Source organism: Lepidochelys kempii, chromosome 1, assembly GCF_965140285.1.
Source record: "Lepidochelys kempii isolate rLepKem1 chromosome 1, rLepKem1.hap1, whole genome shotgun sequence".
NCBI lineage: Eukaryota > Metazoa > Chordata > Testudines > Cheloniidae > Lepidochelys > Lepidochelys kempii.
Genome location: NC_136380.1, coordinates 20,934,760 through 20,959,368, shown reverse-complemented (window position 1 = coordinate 20,959,368; position 24,609 = coordinate 20,934,760). Strand labels below are relative to the sequence as shown.

The following is a 24,609-nucleotide window of genomic DNA, read 5'->3' as shown; positions in this document are numbered from 1 at the left end:
TTAATGTTAAACTTTTATTTCACAGTTTTTTTAGCTTAGTCATTTCATCCACAAGAAAATAAAGTGACAGCAGGGTTCTGTGTTCCCCAACCTCCGTGCAGGACAAAAGGCTTTGCAGGTAGGCATAATTCATCTTAAACAAGACAGATGCCAAGAGACATATGAATAATTAAATTTTTTTTAGAACAGCGCTTTTCCTTCTCTGGTAAGGCTGGCACCCTTCCAAAAATTAAACAGAATGAGGTGGAGTCATGTTTCAAGATGAGGCTTTTTTCCCCAAAAGCCACATACTTAGAAATAGTATTTTTCTGTAAACAGTTCAGGAGACCAGCTAACTGCCTCATCCAGTCCACCCACTAAATAAGTTGCACATGAATGGCTCTTCTGGGTTTCTGAGCAGGCACAAGTTCCAGAGACCGCATCTTCTAGAAGCCAGGCCTTAGCAGCATTTGCAGGTTTAGGAGTTGCTGGAATTCCAGCTCTATTCATAGGATTTAATTTTCTGCTTCTTAAACATGTATCAGTTCTTGACTTTCCACTGTTGGCTTTGTCTTCAGAAATAGTTTTTTTGTCAATGGGTTTGCAGATAGCTGGGCTCCTAGCTTGCAATCCAACTGTTTTTAAATTAGAAAATGCAACTGGCTGTAACAATTTTGTTGCTGATGGAGGGATCCATTCTTTAGAGTCATTCTCTGGCACCTCGCTGTTGATAAACGACTGCTGTGAAACAGACTTATTGATGGCTGTGTTACTTGAACTTTTGTGTTTCAGGAATTTGCTGGTAAATTGTCTTAATAAAGTATTTTTAAAAGAAGGCCTAGACAGTTTACATTTGCAGTGGATTTTAGTAGGACTTTTAGATGTCAATTTAGGGAGAACTGATTCTCTCCCCCTCTGGGATCTGAATTTTTGAAAAGGTCTTGCAACAGGAGTTGACTGTGAATAAGGAACAAAGTTCTTGGTATCTACCAGATCAAGTTCTGAATCATAAAGTGAGTAAGTTATGGGTGTACTGTGTATACCAAAAGGAGGTGGTAAACTAAGTGAGGATCTGCACTTCGAATAGCTGCAGTCAACATCTAATGGACTACACACTAATTCAGATGCTGTGTACTTTTCAGTCAAAACATCTTCCTGTGCTGAAGAGTTGTGAGACTTATCTGAAAATTCTGCCATGGTTTCTATCTCTCTGGCACTAGCATCGAAGAGGTCAGCAGAAGCATTGTAGCTGCTTTTGGGGTGATTGGAGTTGTTCTGTAGCAAGTCACTCTGGTTTATAGCTCTAACAGTATTTTCTTGCAATTCAGTTAATGGTTCTAATTCGCTCTTACACATATTTTTAGCTTTGTAGGGAGCTGCTGAATCAAAGCCCAGTTCTTGAGAACTTGTAAAATCTGTTCTTGGGTCTGGTGGATAACTACAATTTTCTTTATTTTCCCAATCAGCTACACAGCCATCATATAGAGAATGTAAGTGGGCAGGTTTCTCTCTCCTTTGTAAATACGGGCTTTCTGCATCTTTCATAGTACACTGAAGGTTGGTGAAAGAATGGGCATTGTTTGAAATATTAACATTTGCTTCCTCAGATGGTAGAAAACTGCCCGCTGAAAGAGCAAAAGTTGCTCTAACTGCTGAGGACTGTGACAGCACTAGCAGAGGTGGGTTAGGTATAAAGTCAGACTCTCTGCCTCTCTTAGTACTTGTAGATAAAACGCTGGTCAAAGGCTCACTCTGTGATACTTGGCCATTTACAGGAGTGAGGTTTGATTGATGGCAGGAGGTAATATGCTCTTTGCAAGTATTCACATTCTCTGCTAGTTGTGGGAACCTCCCTGTTGTGGTGGTTGATTTGCAGGAAGTATGTACAATGCCTTGCCTACATGATGTTTTGCTATGATTTTCATCCAACTCACTTCTTTCATGCAGGGAACATTTATGAGCATTGAGACCTACTGGGGATATGGTGCTCTTGTTGTTTTCAATTCTGGCTATGAATTCATTTAGACTTTCAGAGAACGGCAACTCGTCCCAAATCATAGGGTCATCCTGAGAAGTTCCAGCTGCAATTCCATGATTAGGAGACACTGCTGAGTTGCAAAATGAATAATCTTTTCTCTGGTAAAGCAAGGAGTTAAAAGAGTTTTCTTGAAAGTAATCATGTCTGCTGATAATCTCTGGGCAAGAGTATTTTAAATCCAATGGGCTTTGTAACAACCTGGACCTGTTCCTATCAGGTGACCATTCTCTCTTTAAAGAAGAGAAGCTCTCTGGTTTTTCAGTTGCAGTGATCGTGTTTGACTGACTAGATAGTGAACTGAATTCATTATCTTCCTGTTCATTTCTCTCATTCATAGGGGTACAGAGCTGTAAATCTTGAATGGCTTGGTTGCTGGGGCTTAGGTTGCATAGTTCTGCAGAGAAACGCCTCTCCTGTAGTTTACACTGTTCACCAGCAGCCTTGCCCAGTTCTAAAGACGAAAAGTCTTCTGTTGTTACCCAATCAACAGATGAAGAAGTCAGGCCAAAGGACTGCTGCCAGGGTCCTGAAAAACTCTCTCGACCACTTGACTGAACAAAACATGAGTTGCTGCCAGAGCTACACAAGCTGCTGAGCTCACTGCTAGGCTGATCTATTGCAATGAAAGGACAACCAGGTCGCTGTGAGCTACTGTGACTGCTCCTGAAATTAGCTGATTGCAGGAGCTGACGGAAGTAGCTGATAACAGTAAAGCCGGCAACAGCCGTGTTTGGCAGGAAAATCTGGCAGGCTGTAAGATCTCTTGTAAGTCTATTAATTCTGTAGCAGTTTTGCAAAATGTTGTCAGAAACAGAGTGCCCTCCATCATGGTTTTCAGAGCTCTGTAAAAGAATTAATTATGTTTATTAGTGTAATGATTTGTCTGTATACAGAGCAAAATTTTATGGGGACTGAGAGCAAGAAAGGTCTAAACAAGTCCAGTCCACAGTTCATTTTAAAGACCTTCTCTTTTCATCAGGGTCTTTGGGGAAAGAGAGGAAAACCTGCTGTTTCACAGCAGCACACCCTAGCAAATGAGTGCTACTGAAAGCTATAAAGGACATCCCAGTCAGAAGGCCTTTGTGGCAATGATGCAAAGAATTTTCAGAGCGCTGGGTGAAAACTCAGTAGGAATTCTGAGGAGAAAAGACAAAACCTGGGCAGAAGAAAAACTACATCACTAGAGAAGGCCACCTTGTGAAGAGGGACGTACTGCATAATTGACTAGGTGGCCACTAGACAGCAGATACCTTCCTTTGAACAATGACGTACTGAGCAATGTTCGAAGCAGGGCACCCTGATACCCAGGAGCAGGGATTGGAGAGGAATATTACCTGGACCCCCTTGGTTAGGTCTAGATAGTGCTGGAGCTGTATGGCCAGATCTTCAGAGGGGCCTCATCTGGAACTCTATTTGCACCCCCGTTTATCACTCACTGAATTGAAACTGCAAGTGCAAATTTAGAGGCATTCTTGGAAAAAGAAAGGCCTAAAGCATGTAGCTCATGGAGTGATTAAAACACCTGTAGTGTCTAGAGGAAATGCAATGCCAGAGCTGAGCAACTGGTGGAAGGTACAGACTGCAGAACGATTCACAGATTCCAAGGCCAGAAGGGACCATTGTGATCATCTAGTCTGACCTCCTGAATAGCACAGGCCTGAGAACTTCTGCAAAATAATTCCTAAAGCAGGTATTTTAGAAAAACATCTAATCTTGGATGGTCAGTAATGGAGAATCAACCAAGGCGGGGGGGAATTGAACCTGGGTCTCCTACATCCTGGGCGAATTCTCTAGCCACTAGACTAAAAGTTACAAAGGTGGGCACCTCCTGGCAAGTTTTGAATGGAGCCCGATTCAGTAGGCTTGCTCCGAGCATGCCATGCCTATTGGATCAGATCCCACAGGTGAGATAGGTGGCCTCTCACCTAACTTCTCCCAGTTTGTGGATTGTACTGGGCCTTAGGCAAGAGAGAAACATCTGAATGCCTAGAGGGAGGCAACAATGCATGTGCCCAGAGGCAGAAATGTAGGTGTCAAGGAGAACCTTTACCCTGAAAATGTAGGTGCCAAATGGCCTTAGGTCCTACACAAAACAGCTGTGTGAGGGTTTTGCGGATGGCAGTGGTGCCTAAGATTGTGACGTAGAAGCCTAAATCTGGGGTTTAGGCTGCTAAGTACCTTTGCAGATCTGGGCCTTATTGAGTTACATAGGAAGTTAATAGCAGAATTGAGAGTGGAACACAGGTCTGATTCCTCATCTTATGGCCTAGCCCCACTGCCTTCTTTGCTGGATATTTCAGTCCCTAGAAGAAATCATACATGCTGCTCTGCTACTGTCAGTGTGGGAACACGGTACATTAGACTCTCAAGCCTGCCTAGTAAAATTTGCATGATTCAACTGGAAACTAATGGATCAAAAGTGGAAAGTTACCTTCACTCCAAATATAAATCTTCTCCCAATGAAACAAGTTTTGACTGCTTGAATTAACACACTTGGAGATGCATCTCTGTCCAGCTCTCCTGATACTTGGTTAAAATCTTGAATATACCTTGAATGAAGAAAGTTAAATGTTAAGTATTGACATGGGCAGAGAAAGCTTTACATGGTATTTAAATTGTAATGATTAGGGCACCCACACTAAAGATGGGGTATTGGGTTAGGTTGTTGAGCTACACATGGAATGAAAAGATGAAATCAGAGTAGGAAGTTAGCAGTGACAAAGCAGTGATCTGTAGAGAATCAACTTTATTATATAGAAGAGAAGTAAGGACACATACATACAACTGGAAAAAAAATCAAACAGAGAAATAATGGAGTAAGCAGACAACTACATAATTTGCTTTAGGACTGGTCTGCACGCAATTTTTATAGCAGTATCAGTATTTCTGTTAAGGGTGTGTTTTTATTGATAGTTTGACCGGTACCACCCACAGTGTGGATGCAGTTATACTGGTATAAAGGTGAGTACCAGAGTAACTTGTTCCCCTTCTGGTATGGGAATAGCTATACTGGTACTAAGCACGCTTATAACAATATAACTTTGTCCACACTAAGAGGAGGTGAGAGGTCTGCCATTTCACGTATAATGATATAGTAAAACCAGTACAATGTTTTATTGTAGACAAGGCCAAAAATTAAAGCTAGCACGAAGCTTGAAGTATAGCAGTAAATTCACACTACACTGGGTGGGTTTTTTTAAAACAAAGTATTCATGATACATTCTTCTGCTATAAAGTAATAAAAATTTACAGAAGCATGTATGCACACAAACTGAGCCCTGGTCTACACTACAAACTTGTCAGCATAACTATGTTGCTCAGGGTGTGGAAAATCCACACCACTAAGTGATATAGTTATACAGACTTAACCCCCGGTATAGACAGTGCGATGGTGACGGGAGGGCTTCTCCTGTCAAAATAACCATCGCTGCTCGGGGAGGTGGAGTACCTACGCCAATGGGAGAAGTTCTCCCGTTGGTGCAGGAAGTGCCATTGCAGCACTGTGAACATAGACAAGCCCTGAGACACTATACACTCCCTATTCCTATCATCTACAGCTGCTAAAGGAACTGGAAAACATGGAATTGAAGCATGAGAATGTCAGTTGGTAAGAAGGTGGTACTACATATTACTCTAATGATGGGGCGTACCTGATGGACAGCTTACTCCTGGTGGAATTCTGCACCAAAAAATTAAAAATTCTGTGCACAATATTTTAAAATTCTGCATATTTTATTTGTCAAACACACCACAATTATTTTTGGTCATTTATTTCAAAATACCTGTCAGCAAGTATGTCTGTAACAATACAGACAACAAAAAAGATTCAAGAAATGTTTTTCAACAAATAGAGTTCTGTATTAATATGTCTAGTAAGGAATCTGAGTAATAATTCTCTTAAACTACACCACAGAACCATTTTCCCCACACCCCTCAGAAGCAGTGCAAAGGTTTAGGGGAGTCAAAGGTAACGGAGGAGCTGAGGGAGAGGGAAATATATTGCTGGGAAGGAGCCTGGGTGTGAACTTGGAGGGTTGTTGGGTATGAGTGGGAAAAGTATGGAACAGGTTTTTTGCGGGGCGGGGAGGGATTGTTAGAGACCTTCCCCCATGCAGACCCTGGCTGACCCCTATCCTCTCCTATTCAGTCAGGCACATCTGCCCCTGTCCCCATGTGTCTCTGTTCCCCCACCCAGCCACTCCCCTGTCCCCGTGTGTCTGTTCCCCCACCCAGCCACTCCCCTTTCCCTACATGTCTCTGCACCTCCCTCCCCCGTGGCCCTGTGCCTCCACTCCCATTCAGCCCCTGCCCCAGTCTGTCCTCCCCCACTAGCCCTTAGGAACCCCTGTCTGACCCCGCCAACCCCAGCACCCCATGCTGTTTGTGTCCCCATAACCCCTGTCTCCTGACCTGGCCTGACAAGCTCTGTGAAGAAGGCAGCTCTCTCTCTTCCCTCGCTGGCCACGAGCTGTAGCTTTGTTTTATTGCCATAGTGCCCTCTGGTGGGCAAAAGACAGAATTGCAAAAGTTATTTTCTGCTGGGAGCTGCTGCTGTTCTTGTGCCACAGTGCCCTCTTGTGGGCAAAAGGCGGAACAGCAGCAACATTTTTTTCTGTGCAAAAAATTAGAAATCTGCGGGGCTCATTAATTATGTGCACATGCAATAGTGCACAATTCTCCCAGGAGTAGCAGGTGCTAGACTGGGATAAAAAGCAAGAATATTATCCTAACTATTCAGAATGTAAGACAAAGCAAGCTTCTTTGTCTATCCACCACAGCCTGTGTGTGAAATTTGAGAGAGGGAGAAGTCATGGTGATGGTCTTGAAGCGGAGGAACAAGCTGTAACTATGTGTTATTAGAGAGTTAGCAAAGGATAATACAAATCAGATGGGTGAGAATGTATTCCCTACCTAGGGAAGCTATTAAGGTGGTGTTTTCAGAAATGCTTGGCTTAGGTTCAATTCTGCTCCTACTGATCACATGCATAAAATTCTCACTGAAGTCAAATCCCACTCAGATTTTTATAGTCAGGATTTTTTATGGCCAAAGGGTGAAGCTTGTAGGACTGGTGGTTGAGTTCTCAGTAGCATGCCTGGGAATTCACTCCTTGCTACTGCAACCTGACCGCTTCAGTGACGAGCTATAAGACACATTTTCTACCTCAATGTCCAAAACACAAGGTAGTGCAAGAGAGAGATGTCCCCAATGAGGCACCTAAATGACATGGAAAAGTGTGTCTAAACCTGAGGGAAGCTATGCTATTTAGCAACTTGCCATCAGACCAGGAATGATCACTAATGACAAAGGGACATAAGGGACCAAGCTCCCAATGCAGCGTGAAACTCAAAGGGCAGGTAATATCTACCTTTGATAGAGATCCTTCAGGTCTCTCTCCTGCACTTTGGCAACACTTGTACAGCTGTCATACCAATATATTGTTAGTGAAATGAAATTGTGAGGTGCACCTCTTTGACAAGATCTTCTCAAATGTTAACCCCTGGTTTCCTAGTAGATGGATTAAGCTGCAGGCAGTAGGGCTAATGGGGTTTTGTCTCTTACGAACATCTTTAATGTCTCAACTTAAGTCTTTTAAAGTGTCCAGATAACACGGTGATAGGTGCCAAATAAATGCTTGTAACAAGTAGGTATTTTCCTGATTTCACCCTTACAAATAAATCACATCTACTCAGATCTAATTTTTACCAGTTTATGGAGAAATACTGCTCAGATACCAAATTGGCAAACAGTTCTAAGAAAATATTTAGAGCCATGAATGTAGCCACACACTCATTCCTCCTCCTCCCCCGATTCTGCTAGGTTGAGTGAGGGGAGGCAGCTATATAATTTTTAAAAAAGTAATCCTTTACCTCTGCAGACTTCCTGCTGTGACCCCAAAGAATGGATCTAAAGAGCTTCCAAACACGGTAATGGCAAATAAATCACTAGTGCCAGCAACTTTTAGGGACAGCTTATACCTGTAGTTTGCATCCTTAGCTTCACCCGTGCAGCCACATTTTAGACAGTTAAACCTGGTAAGACAGTAAGAAAAATGAGCACACATTTTTGTTAATTGATGGTGTAGTAAGAATTTCTATCCATCAATAAACACTACCAGCATAATGCACCTTGTACCAAATCAGAAATGTAGTTTTTTTCTTATTCTTTGCTCTTTATGGCCCCAATCATGCAATAAGCTCAACAAAAGCAGATTCCTGTGATCATGCAAAGCCACATGAACTTCAGTGAAGCTCTTTTACACAGTTAGTAAACATAAGCCTAATATAGGCTATGGGGAAGTTGGGGTTACTTTAATGTTTTTTTGGGGGGATGGGGGGGGTTTGAGGGATGTCTGACTTCACTTTGAAACTCCTAGCACAGTAATTTTTGTATTTCGGATTTCTTTTATTTTATTTGCCTAGAGCTTTGGATAAATCAAAAAGATAACAAAACCCCCTCAGACATTAGAAACCTCCACCATCTATCTTCTCTTCAATATCTGACACTATGGAGATACCAAGCTTTGTAAAGCTGGATGTCTTGATTTAGTATTTATGGAATTCATTCTTTTTGTGTGCTTCAGAGTCAGTGCCCAGGATTTGACAGGGCATCAATCTGGATGTTCCACACATTTGTGGGAGTTTCTTGATTTTACAGAACAATGGCACTATGTGATTGCCAAATGCTGTGGAGTAGGAAAGGGCAAAATTTGGGCACTGTCTAGATGTGAGATGGGGAGGAGAAATCACACAGGTGGACCCTACGTTATGAGAGGAAGGATGGGGTTGTCTACAGTCAAAGAATGAGGAAAGTCAAAAGGTTCATGAAGTTCAAGAAACCAGCTCAGTTTTAGTCATGTTAAACTGAAGTTAAGACATCCGGGAGAAAGTGTCTATAGATGCAAGAATGAGCCCATAGTTCCTACTGGCATAAGAAAGCAGGAGCTAGTGAATCTAGATTTCAAGGAATCTATGGGAAAGTAAACGTATTCTGTGCTCAGTGCCCCGTATTCTGCCACCATATCGCCCTCTTTCAAATCCCCTCTTAAAACTCTCCATTGCCATAATGCCTACAAGAAACTTTACAACACTTAGGTTGCTAGTGTGCTGAGACCACCGTCATTGACGATCATGAGGATTTTCTCATTGTGCTCCCCTTCTGTCTTTTGTCTCACCTGCTGTGTCATCTTATAATTACATCTGTAAACTCTTTGGGATAAGGACTGTTTTTGTATGGGGCCAAGATCAATCAGATCCTGGTCCATGACTAGGGCTCTCAGGCACTAACATAATAGTTCTAATACAACTTTCTACAGGCCACTTATATATATAGCACCCAAAGTGTGGTAGGTGCTTTCCAAATAAACAATTAGCAATGCCCCAACATGGACCTACCTATAAGAATCTAGTATCAGCTTAGAAAAGCAGTTTTGACAAGAAGGGTACACAAAGCTAGAGTTTTGGACAGAAATTACAGAGGCAGCTAACAGTCTTCTCCTGCCATTCATGTGTTCACAGTGTCACCTGAAAAGACAAACACAGAATGATCTGATGAGATTATCATGTATAAAATTTTAACACAAACTTCTTTTTTTCTTAAAAATAAAACTTTAGCTTTTTTAAAAAGAGTAGTCTGTATCCCGGTTAACCTCAGCATATTATTTACTGCTCCTTGTGAAACAGAAGACAACGGCTACTTGAAGTTGTGTTAAAGAGAAACATTTAATAGTTTTTCAAATAAGTACTGCAAAATACGGTACTATTTAAGGTGGTATTATAACTATGCTTCATCCCAGCTTTAAAGCATAATTGTTCTGGACTCTTTTTATTTAAGCTGGAGTCACAATATGGGGTTAAAAACCTGAGACACCTACATGATGGTGTTCGCATTATTGTGTTGAACTTCAATGAGTTCATGAATGAGGGAGACAACCTAGTGACAGAGATGTGGAAAAAGCGAATGTACTCAATGCTTTTTTTGCCTCTGTCTCCACAAACAAGGTCAGCACCCAGACTGCTGCACTGGGCAGCACAGCATGGGGAGGAGGTGACCAGCCCTCTGTGGAGAAAGAAGTGGTTCGGGACTATTTAGAAAAGCTGGACAAGCATAAGTCCATGGGGCCAGATGCGCTGCATCCGAGAGTGCTAAAAGGAGTTGGTGGATGTAATTGCAGAGCCATTGGCCATTATCTTTGAAAACTCATGGTGATAGGGGGAGGTCCCGAAGACTGGAAAAAGGCTAATGTAGTGCCCATCTTTAAAAAAAGGAAAGGAGGAGGATCCTGGGAACTACAGGCCAGTCAGCCTCACCTCAGTCCCCGGAAAAATCATGGAGCAGGTCCTCAAGAAATCAATTCTGAAGCACTTAGAGGAGAGGAAAGTGATCAGGAACAGTCAGCATGGATTCACCAAGGGCAAGTCATGCCTGACTAATCTAATTGCCTTCTATGACAAGATAACTGGCTCTGTGGATGAGGGGAAAGCAGTGGACATGTTGTTCCTTGACTTTAGCAAAGCTTTTGACACGGTCTCCCACAGTATTCTTGCCAGCAAGTTAAAGAAGTATGGGCTGGATGAATGGACTATAAGGTGGATAGAAAGCTGGCTAGACTGTCGGGCTCAATGGGCAGTGATCAGTGGCTTCATGTCTAGTTGGCAGCCGGTATCAAGTGGAGTGCCCCAAGGGTCGGTCCTGGGGCCGGTTTTGTTCAATATCTTCATTAATGATCTGGAGGATGGTGTGGATTGCACCCTCAGCAAGTTTGCAGATGACACTAAACTGGGAGGAGATGTAGATACGCTAGAGGGTAGGGATAGGATACAGAGGGCCCTAGACAAATTGGAGGACTGGGCCAAAACAAATCTGATGAGGTTCAACAAGGACAAGTGCAGAGTCCTGCATGTAGGATGGAAGAATCCCATGCACCACTACAGACTAGGGACCGGATGGCTAGGCAGCAGTTCTGCAGAAAAGGACCTAGGGGTTACAGTGGACGGGAAGCTGGATATGAGTCAACAGTGTGCCATTGTTGCCAAGAAGGCCAATGGCATTTTGGGATGTATAAATAGGGGCATTGCCAGCAGATTGAGGGACGTGATCGTTCCCCTCTAGTCGACTTTGGTGAGGCCTCATCTGGAGTACTGTGTCCAGTTTTGGGCCCCACACTACAAGGATGTGGAAAAATTGGAAAACGTCCAGCAGAGGGCAACAAAAATGATTAGGGCACTGGAACACATGACTTATGAGGAGAGGCTGAGGGAACTGGGATTGTTTAGTCTGCGGAAGAGAAGAATGAGGGGGGATTTGATAGCTGCTTTCAACTACCTGAAAGGGGGTTCCAAAGAGGATGGCTCTAGACTGTTCTCAGTGGTAGCAATTGACAGAACAAGGAGTAATGGTCTCAAGTTGCAGTGGGGGAGGTTTAGGTTGGATATCAGAAAAAACTTTTTCACTAGGAGGGTGGTGAAACACTGGCATGTGTTACCTAGGGAGGTGGTGGAATCTCCTTCCTTAGAAGTTTTTAAGGTCAGGCTTGTCAAAGCCCTGGCTAGGATGATTTAGTTGGGGATTGGTCCTGCTTTGAGCAGGGGGTTGGACTAGATGACCTCCTGAGGTCCCTTCCAAACCTGATATTTTATGATTCAACGATGAGGGGACAAGCGGATGCTGGGCACTCGAGGCACTCAGAAAATCATTAGGTTGTCCTTTCAATTGAGAATGAAGACCATAATTCTGCCTTTTGATCCAACAGTGCAGACCAGCAAAGTGCGCAACTAACTTCAATGAGGCACAGGTCTGCCCATGTGTATCGGATAGCAGTATGAGGAGCTAAATAGTTTCCAAACTAGTCTTAATTTTCTCTGCAGAATTACCAATGTACTCTATAGTTAAGGGGTGGGCAAACTTTTTGGCCTGAGGGCCACATTGGGGAATAGAAATTGTATGGCCGGCCATGAATGCTCACAAAATTGGGGTTGGGGTGCAGGCTCTGGGGTGGGGCTGAGGATGAGGAGTTTGGGGAGTAGGAGGGTGCTCTGGGCTGGGACTGAGGGGTTTGGAGGGCGGGAGGGGAATAAGGGCTGGGGCAGAGGTGCAGGAAAGGGTGCAGGTTCTGGCTGGGGATGAGAGGTTTGGGATGCAGGAGGGTGCTCCGGGCTGGGATCAAGGGGTTTGGAGACCTGGAGGGGGATCAGGGCTGGGGCAGGGGTATGGGGAGAGGCCCAGGTGGTGCAAGCTTCCAAGCGGCGCTTACCGCAAGCGGCTCCTGGAAGCAGTGGCATATCCCTTCTCTGACTCCTACGTGGAGGCACGACTAGGTGGCTCTGCACTCTGTCCCATCCGCGGGCACCGCCCCTGCAGCTCCCATTGGAACGTATAGGAGCCAGAGCGGGGCCATGCCATGGCTTCTGGGAGTTGCATGGTGCAGCCTCCAACCCAGCGCCCCAGCTGGAGCAGGGTCAAGCCGCATGGTGCGGCCTTGAACTCAGTGCCCTGGCCGGAACAGGGCCAAGCTGCGTGGTGTGGCTCATGAGCCGTAGTTTGCCCACTCCTGCTATAGTTAAATCATTCTTTTGAGGAGACATTTGGCTCATGTGGTTTTAGTCTTATGTTTCACCAAAATTAAAAAATGCAAGTCATCTGGTTTGAATTAATACATTTTTGCTCGGGCACACTTTACTCCAGGGGTCGGCAACCTTTCAGAAGTGGTGTGCCAAATCTTCATTTATTCACTCTAATTTAAGGTTTCACGTGCCTGTAATTCATTTTAATGTTTTTAGAAGGTCTCTCTCTCTGAGTCTGTATTATATAACTAAACTATTGTTGTATGTAAAGTAAACAAGGTTTTTAAAATGTTTAAGCAGCTTCATTTAAAAGTAAATTAAAATGAAGATCTTATCAGTTTAGTGCAGTGGTTCTTAACCTGGGGTGCATGCACCCCCTGCAGGTGCGAGATGCCCTTTCTGGGGGTGCGAGACATGCGAGTTTTTTTAGAAAGTAAATCATCGAAAACACAAATTAAGCACAGGCACGTAAGTACAACTACTTTGTTTCATCAAACCTATGTATTTATTAACATACATTTTTAAACGATTACTGTAATATACAAAGTTTTTAAGTTTTTAAGCTAACTGTAGTGTAATTTTTTATAAGGGCTGTACAGCGCTGGGCCCAGGCCAGGAGCAGCGCCCTGGGCTGGATGCTGGTACCCCAAGATGGCAGGAGGGCTGAGCAGGGCCAGGCGGCTGGAACCCCAGACCAGTAGCGAGGTGAACAGGGCCGGCGGCTGGTATCCCAGGCCAGCAGCAGGCTGAGTGGGGCAGATGGCTGGGACTCCGGCTGGCAAGGGGCCAGCGGCTGGAACCCCAGACTGTCAGCAGTCTGGCTGACTCGCTGCCGGTCTTGGGTTCTGCCAGCCGTGGTCCTGGCTGCTGGCACTGCTCAGCCCGCTGTTGGCTGGGGGTTCCATTCACTCAGGCTTGCAGCGGGCTGAGCGAGGCTGGCGGCCGAGACCCTGGCTGGCAAGGGGCTGGCGGCCGGAACTCCAGACCGTCAGCGGGCTGAGCGGGGCCGGCGGACAGAACCCCAGACCAGCAGCGGGCTGAGTGGCTCAGCCTGCCGCCGGTCTGGGGTTTCGTCCGCCGGCTCCTGCCAGCTGGGGTCCCGGTTGCTGACCCCGCTCGGCCTGCTGCCGGCCTGGGGTTCCGTTCACCCAGGCAGGCAGTGGCCTGAGCGGGGCTGGTGGCTGGGACCCTGGCTGGCAGCAGCGTGCCAGTAAAAATCGGCTTGCCTGCTGTCTTTGGCACGCATGCCGCAGGTTGCCGACCTCTGCTTTACTCTGAAAGCTGCTGTTTTCTCAAGGAGTCATTTAGCCATTCATATATGCTTCTTGCTCTTCAGGCTTTTTTAAAATATAAGACTAACACAAGACTTCAATTCTGAAACTGCAGAACACTCTATTTTAGTGAGACAGTCAATTTACCAAAATATTTCTTATGTATTTGACAGCAACAACTCTGTTTCTTCATTTGTGTGGGTCTTTCAAACAGCAATGGAGGAGAGAAAAACAAGTTTAAGAATAGGAAAAAGTGACTGTAAAACTAAAAGTTATCAGAAGGATTCATACAGATGAAGTCCCTCAAGGTATTTTAACATGAAATCAAATCAAGTTAAAAAAAAAAAGTTGAAGCGTCTCTTTAAAATGTTTCATGATAAACATTTTTAATCCAACAGGGCAACACTTGGAATTTTAATGTTGCTTTTGTAAATCAACCTCCTCACTATACTGGCACAGAGAGAAAAAGAGCCCTTTTAATCATATGGTGTCATGAACACCTGCTTTTTACCCAGACAACGTTAAAATTCCAAATTAAAACTTTGTACCCTCAACTATATTCAAATGTTACCTACCCTAAAATATATCTGAGGATTTTTTTTTTTTTTTAAGAGCTAGCACCTTATACTGTTTACAGTTTTAATTAAAAATACCCAGCTCTTTCAGTTTTCTTCACTGAATTACCCATTTGTCTCAGCTGTGGGTTACTATATAGTAGAAATATCTTCTACTAATCAATATGAAAGATGTGGTTCCAAAGCTGTCAAATAGAAGTGGAGGACTTTGTTAAAGGGCCTTATTTAAGGTGATGTGTAGTTCTTCAGATTGTTAAAGTTCGTAGAATGGAGAACAGACTGTGGATTTCTGAAACTGACAAACTGAAGTGTTCGTATAACTGACATAAGCATTTGTGCATTCAACCATTTAGGTATCCCCCATAAGCTCCAAAGGTGCCATTTTTAAGCAAACCATTGATAATGGCAATGTTTAGGCACAATTGCTCACAATGAGCAATACCCTTCACCTTAAATAGTCTAATTAAAATCAAAAGGAATATCCAAGGGTATTCTCCTCCACAGAAGGGTAAGACAATTTGGTCTTGCGCCTTCAAATCAAGTCACAGACAAGCTACTTTTGAGCAGTGCAATATGTGGAAATCAAGCTTTTTTAAAGGACTACACAGAGCTTTACAACTGCATCAGGAGAGGCCCTAAAACTTCTTTATGGAAGATTCACTGTCATTGTACTATCCAAACCTATATATCCCTTTTCAAGATACACTAGCCATGCCCCCCCCCCCCCAAACTTACAAGTTAGAGAAAACATGTTTTAATAATTTCAACGGAAACTGAATTCCCAGGTCCTACATTATCCACAGCATCAGCCTACAGCTCCTTCTGGTATGCATGTGTGTATGACTTCAAGGGCAGCATTTGTAGTTTGTAGATATAGCTATATTAAAATACTTCAAAAGGATATCTATTTTGTAATTATTTAAGGCAAAGTATCTAAATAATTGAGGACATGTCCTCTGGCCTTGGCCAGAGCAGGCAGGGCTATCTATCATTTTGGAAAAGTAAAACAAGATTTGGAACAAGCACAGTGGTCATATTCAGGTTACAAGACTTGTTGTCTGTGCATAACAAAAACAAAGTTAACCTGTTCAGTGCTGTGCAGATATCAAGATGGACCCAGCCCCAGACAGTTTAAAGTTTAGAAAACAGACACAGAGACAAAATACATTGGGACATCAAGTGAGAGGACAGATATTATCCATAGCATTAATGAACCGGAGAAAGATTTGACTGTATACACATTGTATTCTGTAAGAGCTACCAAAACTGCATAACAATCTTGATTTCAAGAATAAGCACACAAGCGAGCTACAGAATCACACAACAGGACCAAGAAAATAAGTTTGGACAGGGAATAAATTTGAGAGTTGATAAAGAATGAGTCTGATCTTAAACTGCTCCAAATATGAAATTCAGATAGAAATCAATAGGAGTTTCATGCAGAGAAATTGGAAGGATTGGCACCGTACTGTCAAAACACCCTGTTACCTATGCATTTTCAGTCAGCTAGGAAATAAACACAAATGCACATTCTGAAACAGAGACAGGGTGAGACATGTAATGTTTGTATTTTACAGGTTTTGTTGTTAACCCCTCAGGTGCAGTTTATATAGAAAAACATGCAATCAATAGTTCAGTTCCTGCATGGTGGAAATATTAAGGCCACTCAGTAATAAACATGTGAGAGACAGAGTCAGCTTTAGTTACCTGAATATAATTTTTGTCTCAGAGTGCTGTGTATCGAAAGGCGCAGCCCTGGAGACAGGGCTGTGTCACACAACTCTTTGATTGGTTACCACAGACAGGCTTCAATAAGCATCCCTGTTCTCCAGGTATGTTGTCCCCCTCAAACCCTATAAATCAGTGTTTGGTGCCCTCCTTTCCAAATGCAAACAGATGGACATCGTACCAAAAGGACTGAAGGTAAAAAATCCATTACAATCTACATACCACACAGACTATGCTGACAGCTTGTGCCACACGCTCTCAAAGAAACTGCGGAATCACCTGATCAACATCCTCTACAGCAAACAGGGAAAGATTAAGAATGAGCTCTCAGAACTGGATACTCTCATAAAAAACCAACCTTCCACACAAACTTCCTCGTGGCTGGAATTTACTAAAACTAGACAAGCCATTTACAACGCACACTTTGCTTCTCTACAAATGAAAAAGGACATTAAACTTTCTAAACTACTACATGCTACAAGGGGCCACAGCAATGGTTCCCTCAACCCACCCAGCAATATTGTTAACCTATCCAACTATACTCTCAGCCCAGCAGAAGAAGCTGTCCTATCTCGGGGCCTCTCCTTCTGCCCCTCCACCCCCACGAACATGATACAGTTCTGTGGTGACCTAGAATCCTATTTTCGACGTCTCCGACTCAAGGAATATTTCCAAAATACCTCTGAATAACATACTAATCCACAGAGGCCTCCCTACCAACATTACAAAAAGAAGGATTCTAGGTGGACTCCTCCTGAAGGTCAAAACAGCAGACTGGACTTCTAAATAGAATGCTTCCGCCGACGTGCACAGGCTGAAATAGTGGAAAAGCAGCATCACTTGCCCCATAACCTCAGCCGTGCAGAACACAATGCCATCCACAGCTTCAGAAACAACTCTGACATCATAATCAAAAAGGCTGACAAAGGAGGTGCTGTTGTCATCATGAATAGGTCGGAATATGAACAAGAGGCTGCTCGGCAGCTCTCCAACACCACTTTCTACAAGCCATTACCCTATGATCCCACTGAGAGTTACCAAAAGCAACTACAGCATTTGCTCAAGAAACTTCCTGAAAAAGCACAAGATCAAATCCGCACAGACACACCCCTGGAACCCCGACCTGGGATATTCTTTCTACTACCTAAGATCCATGAACCTGGAAATCCTGGGCGCCCCATCATCTCAGGCATTGGCACCCTGACAGCAGGATTGTCTCGCTATGTAGACTCCCTCCTCAGGCCCTACGCTACCAGCACTCCCAGCTACCTTCGAGACACCACTGACTTCCTGAGGAAACTACAATCCATCGGTGATCTTCCTGATAACACCATCCTGGCCACTATGGATGTAGAAGCCCTCTACACCAACATTCCACACAAAGATGGACTACAAGCCGTCAAGAACACTATCCCCGATAATGTCACGGCTAACCTGGTGCCTGAACTTTGTGACTTTGTCCTTACTCATAACTATTTTACATTTGGGGACAATGTATACCTTCAGATCAGCGGCACTGCTATGGGTACCCGCATGGCCCCACAGTATGCCAACATTTTTATGGCTGATTTAGAACAGCGCTTCCTCAGCTCTCGTCCCCTAAAGCCCCTACTCTACTTGCGCTATATTGATGACATCTTCATCATCTGGACCTATGGAAAAGAAGCCCTTGAGGAATTCCACCATGATTTCAACAATTTCCATCCCACCATCAACCTCAGCCTGGTCCAGTCCACACAAGAGATCCACTTCCTGGACACTACAGTGCTAATAAACAATGGTCACATAAACACCACCCTATACCGGAAACCTACTGACCGCTATTCCTACCTACATGCCTCCAGCTTTCACCCTGACCACACCACTCGATCCATCGTCTACAGCCAAGCTCTGCGATACAACCGCATTTGCTCCAACCCCTCAGACAGAGACAAACACCTACAAGATCTCTATCAAGCATTCTTACAACTACAATACCCACCTGCGGAAGTGAAGAAACAGATTGATAGAGCCAGAAGAGTTTCCAGAAGTCACCTACTACAGGACAGGCCTAACAAAGAAAATAACAGAACGCCACTAGCCATCACCTTCAGCCCCCAACTAAAACCCCTCCAACGCATTATTAAGGATGACCCAACACTCTCACAAATCTTGGGAGACAGGCCAGTCCTTGCCTACGGACAGCCCCCCAACCTGAAGCAAATACTCACCAACAACCACATACCACACAACAGAACCACTAACCCAGGAACCTATCCTTGCAACAAAGCCCGTTGCCAACTGTGCCCACATATCTATTCAGGGGACACCATCACAGGGCCTAATAACACCAGCCACACTATCAGAGGCTCGTTCACCTGCACATCCACCAATGTGATATATGCCATCATGTACCAGCAATGCCCCTCTGCCATGTACATTGGTCAAACTGGACAGTCTCTACGTAAAAGAATAAATGGACACAAATCAGATGTCAAGAATTATAACATTCATAAACCAGTCGGAGAACACTTCAATCTCTCTGGTCACGCAATTACAGACATGAAGGTTGCTATCTTAAAACAAAAAAACTTCAAATCCAGACTCCAGCGAGAAACTGCTGAATTGGAATTCATTTGCAAATTGGATACTATTAATTTAGGCTTAAATAGAGACTGGGAGTGGCTAAGTCATTATGCAAGGTAGCCTATTTCCCCTTGTTTTTTCCTACCCCCTCCCCCCCGCCGACGTTCTGGTTAAACTTGGATTTGTGCTGGAAATGGCCCACCTTGATTATCATGCACATTGTAGGGAGAGTGGTCACTTTGGATGAACTATTACCAGCAGGAGAGTGAGTTTGTGTGTGTGGTTTTTGGAAAAAAAAAAAGGGGGGGGGCTGAGAAAACCTGGATTTGTGCTGGAAATGGCCCACCTTGATTATCATGCACATTGTAAGGAGAGTGATCATTTTAGATAAGCTATTACCAGCAGGAGAGTGGGGTGGGAGGAGGTATTGTTTCATGGTCTCTGTGTATATAATGTCTTCTGCAGTTTCCACGGAATGCATCCGATGAAGTGAGCTGTAGCTCACGAAAGCTTATGCTCAAATAAATTGGTTAGTCTCTAAGGTGCCACAAGTACTCCTTTTCTTTTTGCGAATACAGACTAACACGGCTGTTACTCTGAAATCTAGTGGATCAGTTATTTTTTTCCCCCTTCAGCCATGAGTTTACACTGCTCATGAAAAGAGCAATACACCTGAATTGTAACTTGCAGTGCTCCTGCCATTCTAATCCTGAGATGCCTAAATGGAGCTCACTAGCTATGCAGTTAGCATTTCTGACCGATCCGTTCCCCTGTTTTTAAAGTGAATGCTGATGGGGAAGGTACATCCACAAAGAAGTGGATGCTGATTAGGTCACGACAGTCTCAACATCGGTCATCTCAATTAAGACTTGGGTGAGCAAGCCACACAGCTAGGATTTGGCATCTCCATAGCAACGTGCAGTACGTCATTCTGACGCACCATCTTCCAGACTGCCCAATGTTGTGGCCATGCTGACGGTCTCTTGCTCTGCAGGAGATCTCTGGAGAGAAACCAGGTGCGTGCCAGCACTCTTCCCAGGGCCGGAGCAGCGAAGGGGTGGAAGAAACAGCCACTTAATCCATGTCTGAGGGGACTGTCAGTGAACGGATGCGGGGGGGGGGGGGGGGGGAGGGAATTTGGACACAAATGGTCAGCGCCTGGTAGCAGGTTTAAAACAAACACAAGAAAGTATTTTTTCAAGGAATGCACTGTTAACGTCTGGAACTCCTTGCCAGAGGGTGTTGCGAATGCCAATACTATAATTGGGTTCAAAAGGAAGCTAGACAGATTCATGGAGGACACTCCAATCAATGGCTATTAGCCAGGGTGGGCAGGGATGGTGTCCCTCGCCTCTGTTTGTCGGAAGCTGGGAATGGGCAACAGGGGATGGGTCGCTTGATCATTACCTGTTAGGTTCGCTCCCGCTGGGGCACCTGGCGTTGGCCACTGTCGGCGGACAGGACACTGGGCTGGATGGACCTTTGCTCTGACCCAGCAGGGCCGTTCCTATGCCCTGCCCGCCTGCGCTGCAGAGGTGTGGGGGGGGTGGAGGGGGAAGGGGGGAATCCGCGGGGGTGGCCGGGAGCCCCAGGCCGGAGCTAAGCACAGGCCGAGGCCGCCTGTCCAGAAGGCGGTGGGGGCGGCAAGGCCATTGCTGGGCCCAGCCCGGCGGAGGCGGGGCGCTCCCGGGGGGGGGGGGGAAACGGCGGGCAGGAGGCGCGATGCCAGCGACGGACGCGCCGAGGCGGCCGTTACTGGACTCACCCAATCGCGGCCCGGCTCAGGGAGCGGGAACCGCCCCCCAGACACCGCTCCCGCCGCCCGCGCGCACCGGCCTCGCTTAGCCCGAAGGGGAAGTGACGTGACACGCACCGCCTCGTTCTCACACACCAATAATCGTGCACAAAAACGGCCCCTTTCTCCTCGACCCCCCTGGGATAACAGCACGGAAACGGATCACGTGAGTGAAGCATCCTCAAGGAGCCAATCGCCGCCTCCCAATATCAGACCAGGTAGCCAACCCCTGCTCTTCGCAGAGAATAGTCAAAGAATCCGCTGAGCGCGATCAGGCAGCCAGTCACCACTGCCAAACACAACAGCCAATCAGGGTTAGCCATCCCCAGCTTTGCAGCCAATCACTGCAGTCAAGCCGAAGAGAGACTCATTGCCCATTCCCGGAAATCCAACCACATCCTGGCATGCCCGGCCCGCAGACCAATCAGAGCACCATGCTGGGTAGGCCCCGCCCCCTGGGTTGCTGACGGGTCTGGAGGCCCTAGGCAGATAGCTCCGAACTTCCAGACCCTCGCTCGGCCTGGGGGCGGGGCGCTGAGGCCCCCAGCAGCCCCTCCCCACCGGGCTCGCGCTTTCCACGGCCCCCGCCCCCGCCCCCGGGGTTGCCCCTCGGCCTCTCCCGCCCCCCACGCGGGGCCGGGGCCGCGCCCCGGGGCCGGTATAAAGCGGGCGGAGCGCAGGCGGCGCCGCTCAGAGGCGCTATGCTGCGGCTGCCGGCGCTGCTCCTGCTGCTCAGCCCGGGCAGCGTCTGCTGCCCTCCGGGGGTCCTCTCCGGCCTGCCCCTGGGCTCCCGGCGGGGCCCCCCGGGGAGAGCTCAGCCCCCCCGCGCCGCCCTCTACCAGACCCGCTACTTGCCCCAGAAGGTAAGCGCCTCCGCTCGCCCCGCCGGAGACACCCCCGGCCTCTGCCCGGGGGTCCCCTCCGCTGGGCCCAGGGCCACCCCTGCGTCAGTGTCTGGGGGGGGTCCCATGTGCTGGCCCCCCCCAGGCCCTTCTCCAGCGTGAGTGTCTGGGGGGGGGTCCCCATCCGCTGGGCCCCCCCCCAGGCCCTTCTCCAGCGTGAGTGTCTGGGGGGGGTCCCCATCCGCTGGGCCCCCCCCCAGGCCCTTCTCCAGCGTGAGTGTCTGGGGGGGGGGTCCCCATCCGCTGGGCCCCCCCCCAGGCCCTTCTCCAGCGTGAGTGTCTGGGGGGGGGTCCCCATCCGCTGGGCCCCCCCCAGGCCCTTCTCCAGCGTGAGTGTCGGGGGGGGGTCCCCATCCGCTGGGCCCCCCCCAGGCCCTTCTCCAGCGTGAGTGTCGGGGGGGGGTCCCCATCCGCTGGGCCCCCCCCCAGGCCCTTCTCCAGCGTGAGTGTCGGGGGGGGGTCCCCATCCGCTGGGCCCCCCCCAGGCCCTTCTCCAGCGTGAGTGTCGGGGGGGGGTCCCCATCCGCTGGGCCCCCCCCAGGCCCTTCTCCAGCGTGAGTGTCGGGGGGGGGTCCCCATCCGCTGGGCCCCCCCCAGGCCCTTCTCCAGCGTGAGTGTCGGGGGGGGGTCCCCATCCGCTGGGCCCCCCCCAGGCCCTTCTCCAGCGTGAGTGTCGGGGGGGGGGGTCCCCATCCGCTGGGCCCCCCCCCAGGCCCTTCTCCAGCGTGAGTGTCGGGGGGGGTCCCCATCCGCTGGGCCCCCCCCAGGCCCTTCTCCAGCGTGAGTGTCGGGGGGGGGTCCCCATCCGCTGGGCCCCCCCCAGGCCCTTCTCCAGCGTGAGTGTCGGGGGGGGGTCCCCATCCGCTGGGCCCCCCCCAGGCCCTTCTCCAGCGTGAGTGTCGGGGGGGGGTCCCCATCCGCTGGGCCCCCCCCAGGCCCTTCTCCAGCGTGAGTGTCGGGGGGGGGTCCCCATCCGCTGGGCCCCCCCCAGGCCCTTCTCCAGCGTGAGTGTCGGGGGGGGGTCCCCATCCGCTGGGCCCCCCCCAGGCCCTTCTCCAGCGTGAGTGTCTGGTGCTGGGGAGCTTCCTACTGAGCAACCCCTTTCCCAGCATGAGGGGTGTCTGTGGGCCCAACTTGGACTCCCTTCCCCAACATCTTCTCTGGGGTGCGGCATAGCTCTGGGGGCTTACCTGCATCCCATAGGTGCTTCTCTGGTGTGTCTGTGGGGCCCCCAACTGCTGCCTGGGTAGGGCCCCTCTTTCTGTTGATAAGCACCCACTCCCTGGCACGAGGGTCTGATGTTGTCTGCCCCTTCCTCATGGTGTGTCTGTTAAGGGTCTTCTCTCTTATGCTTCTGAGGCTGTCTAAAACTTGGGCCAAGGGAGACCTCAGGCAGTTGTGAAAGAACCTTTGAGAGTATCTCTATACTACAGTTAGACACCTGCCGCTGGCCCATGCCAGCTGACTCAGCCTCACAGGGCTGGGGCTCAGGGGCAGTTTGATTGCCCTGTAGCTGTGCCTGAACATCTGCACTGCAATTAAACAGCCCTTTAGCCCAAGTTCTGTGAGCTCCAGTCAGCTAGCATGGACCTGCCACAGATTTTTAATTGCAGTGTAGACATAGCCTGATATTTCAACAAGACATTTAGGGTATCAGGAAGGGTTCCTTCCACACTCTGAACTCTAGGGTACAGATGTGGGGACCCGCATGAAAGACCCCCGAAGCTTATTTGTACCAGCTTAGGTTAAAATTTCCCCAAGGCACAAAGTCTTTGCCCTTGGATTAGGTAAACGCTACCACTACCAAGTGATTTAACAAACGATCAGGGAAAGGACCACTTGGAGTTCCTATTTCCCCAGCATATCACCTCAAGCCCTTACACCCCCTTTCCTGGGGTGGCTTAAGAATAAACAAGATGAGCACAGACCAGCCTTGTATTTTTAAGACCCCCAAGAACCCAATCAGATTCTTAAAAAACAGAACTTTATTAGAAGAACAAAAAAAGATAAGAGAACAACTCTGTAAGATCAGAGTGGAAGATAATCTTACAGGCAGTCAGATTCAAAACATAGAGAATCCCTCTAGGCAAAAACTTAAATTACAAAAAGACACAAACAGGAATACACATTTCCTCCAGCATAGTGAATTACACAAGCCAAAACAAAGAAAACCTAATGCATTTTCTTGCTAGATTACTTACTAACTTTACAGGAGTTCGAGGGCTTGCATCCTTGATCTGTTCCCAGCAAAGGTATCACACAGACAGACACAAGCCTTTCCCCCACTTCAGATTTGAAAGTATCTTGTCATCTTCTCATTGGTCATTTTGGGTCAGGTGCCAGCCAGGTTACTTGAGCTTCTTAACCCTTTACAGATGAAAGGACTTTGCCTCTGGCCATGAGGGATTTTATAGCACTGTATACAGAAAGGTGGTTATCCTTCCCTTTTTATTTATGACACAGCCCGAATAGCTGTACTTAAAGTGGAAGCTCCTTGAGGCAGGGACCATCTTTTTGTTCTGTATTTGTGAAGTTCCTCGTGTGGTGGGACACTGGTCTCTGACTAGTGCTGCTAGATGCTGAGGTAATACAAACAATAAAATAATAATAGTCGTGCATAAACCAGTGTGAGATCTTACCAGAGCTTTAAAAGAAATCCAATGTGGAGGCGTCTGCTTAGAATTTAGGGGCACGACTGTATCTGGCTATTTAGGGGATTTTTTTTCCCTTTAAACTTCGGAACAGGAAATCATCAGTCCCAAACTACTGGCCTGTGGGATCCTGCAGTCTTGTTGCAAATGGAAAGAATTGCTTATAAAATGCTGGATAATGCTATTCAGTGGAACTTGTTCTAATTTCCTAGCATTGCGCAAATGGACATAAAGTGTCTGAATGATAATCCTATTTGAGCACAGACTCTTTCCCTTTCCATGTATAAAGCATTATCTCTGAATGTTTAATATCTAAAACTTATAAAAATTTGGAAAAACATTTCATTTCTGATGAATAGTTTAATATTACCTTTCAGTTAAGAGTAATGTTGCCCAGCCAGTAGACTTGCTGGGTAAGACAAAGTTGCTATAAATGGCCCTGTTTTTTCCTCTTGATCATTCAAAGGATGGTGATTGGCAATGAATTAGTCATGTCCCCTGTAAAGTCTCCTGGGTTGCTGCATAATTTTATTGTCACCCTTCTA

General features: G+C 46.9%; 2 protein-coding genes across 5 annotated transcripts in view; one reads left to right on the top strand and one right to left on the bottom strand.

The window, feature by feature from the left end:
* DDIAS (DNA damage induced apoptosis suppressor) lies at nt 1–20,567 on the bottom strand. Of its 4 annotated transcripts, none has more exons than XM_073335840.1 (5): nt 20,482–20,567; nt 9,410–9,538; nt 7,886–8,047; nt 4,449–4,566; nt 1–2,859 (listed from the first exon to the last, which is right to left on the bottom strand). In XM_073335840.1, the coding sequence occupies exons 2-5, from the start codon at nt 9,520–9,522 to the stop codon at nt 292–294; spliced, it is 2,961 nt and encodes a 986-aa protein (XP_073191941.1). In that variant the 5' UTR covers nt 9,523–9,538; nt 20,482–20,567; the 3' UTR covers nt 1–291. The 4 variants fall into 4 exon arrangements, with proteins under 4 accessions (XP_073191941.1, XP_073191934.1, XP_073191963.1 ...); XM_073335833.1 differs by lacking the exon at nt 20,482–20,567 and adding an exon at nt 20,124–20,210; XM_073335862.1 differs by lacking the exon at nt 20,482–20,567 and adding an exon at nt 20,124–20,210 and having other exon boundaries at nt 7,994–8,047.
* Nucleotides 20,568–21,129: 562 nt separating this feature from the next.
* Nucleotides 21,130–24,609, top strand: part of PRCP (prolylcarboxypeptidase) — a 70,247-nt gene continuing 66,767 nt past the window's right edge. Inside the window, exon 1 of the mRNA XM_073335818.2 lies at nt 21,130–21,374. Coding sequence (XP_073191919.1) covers nt 21,213–21,374 — 162 coding nt within the window. The 5' untranslated portion in view covers nt 21,130–21,212. The remainder of the gene's footprint in view (nt 21,375–24,609) is intronic.

Bases quoted from the DNA above. Each gene is read 5' to 3' on its own strand.
- DDIAS (XM_073335840.1), bottom strand. From the start codon at position 9,522: ATGAATGGCAGGAGAAGACTGTTAGCTGCCTCTGTAATTTCTGTCCAA. The intron at 4,567-7,885 runs GTAAAGGATTAC...TCTTCATTCAAG, and splicing joins ACAGCAGGAAGTCTGCAGAG to GTATATTCAAGATTTTAACC. The intron at 2,860-4,448 runs GTAACTTTCCAC...ATTCTTTTACAG, and splicing joins GATTTATATTTGGAGTGAAG to AGCTCTGAAAACCATGATGG.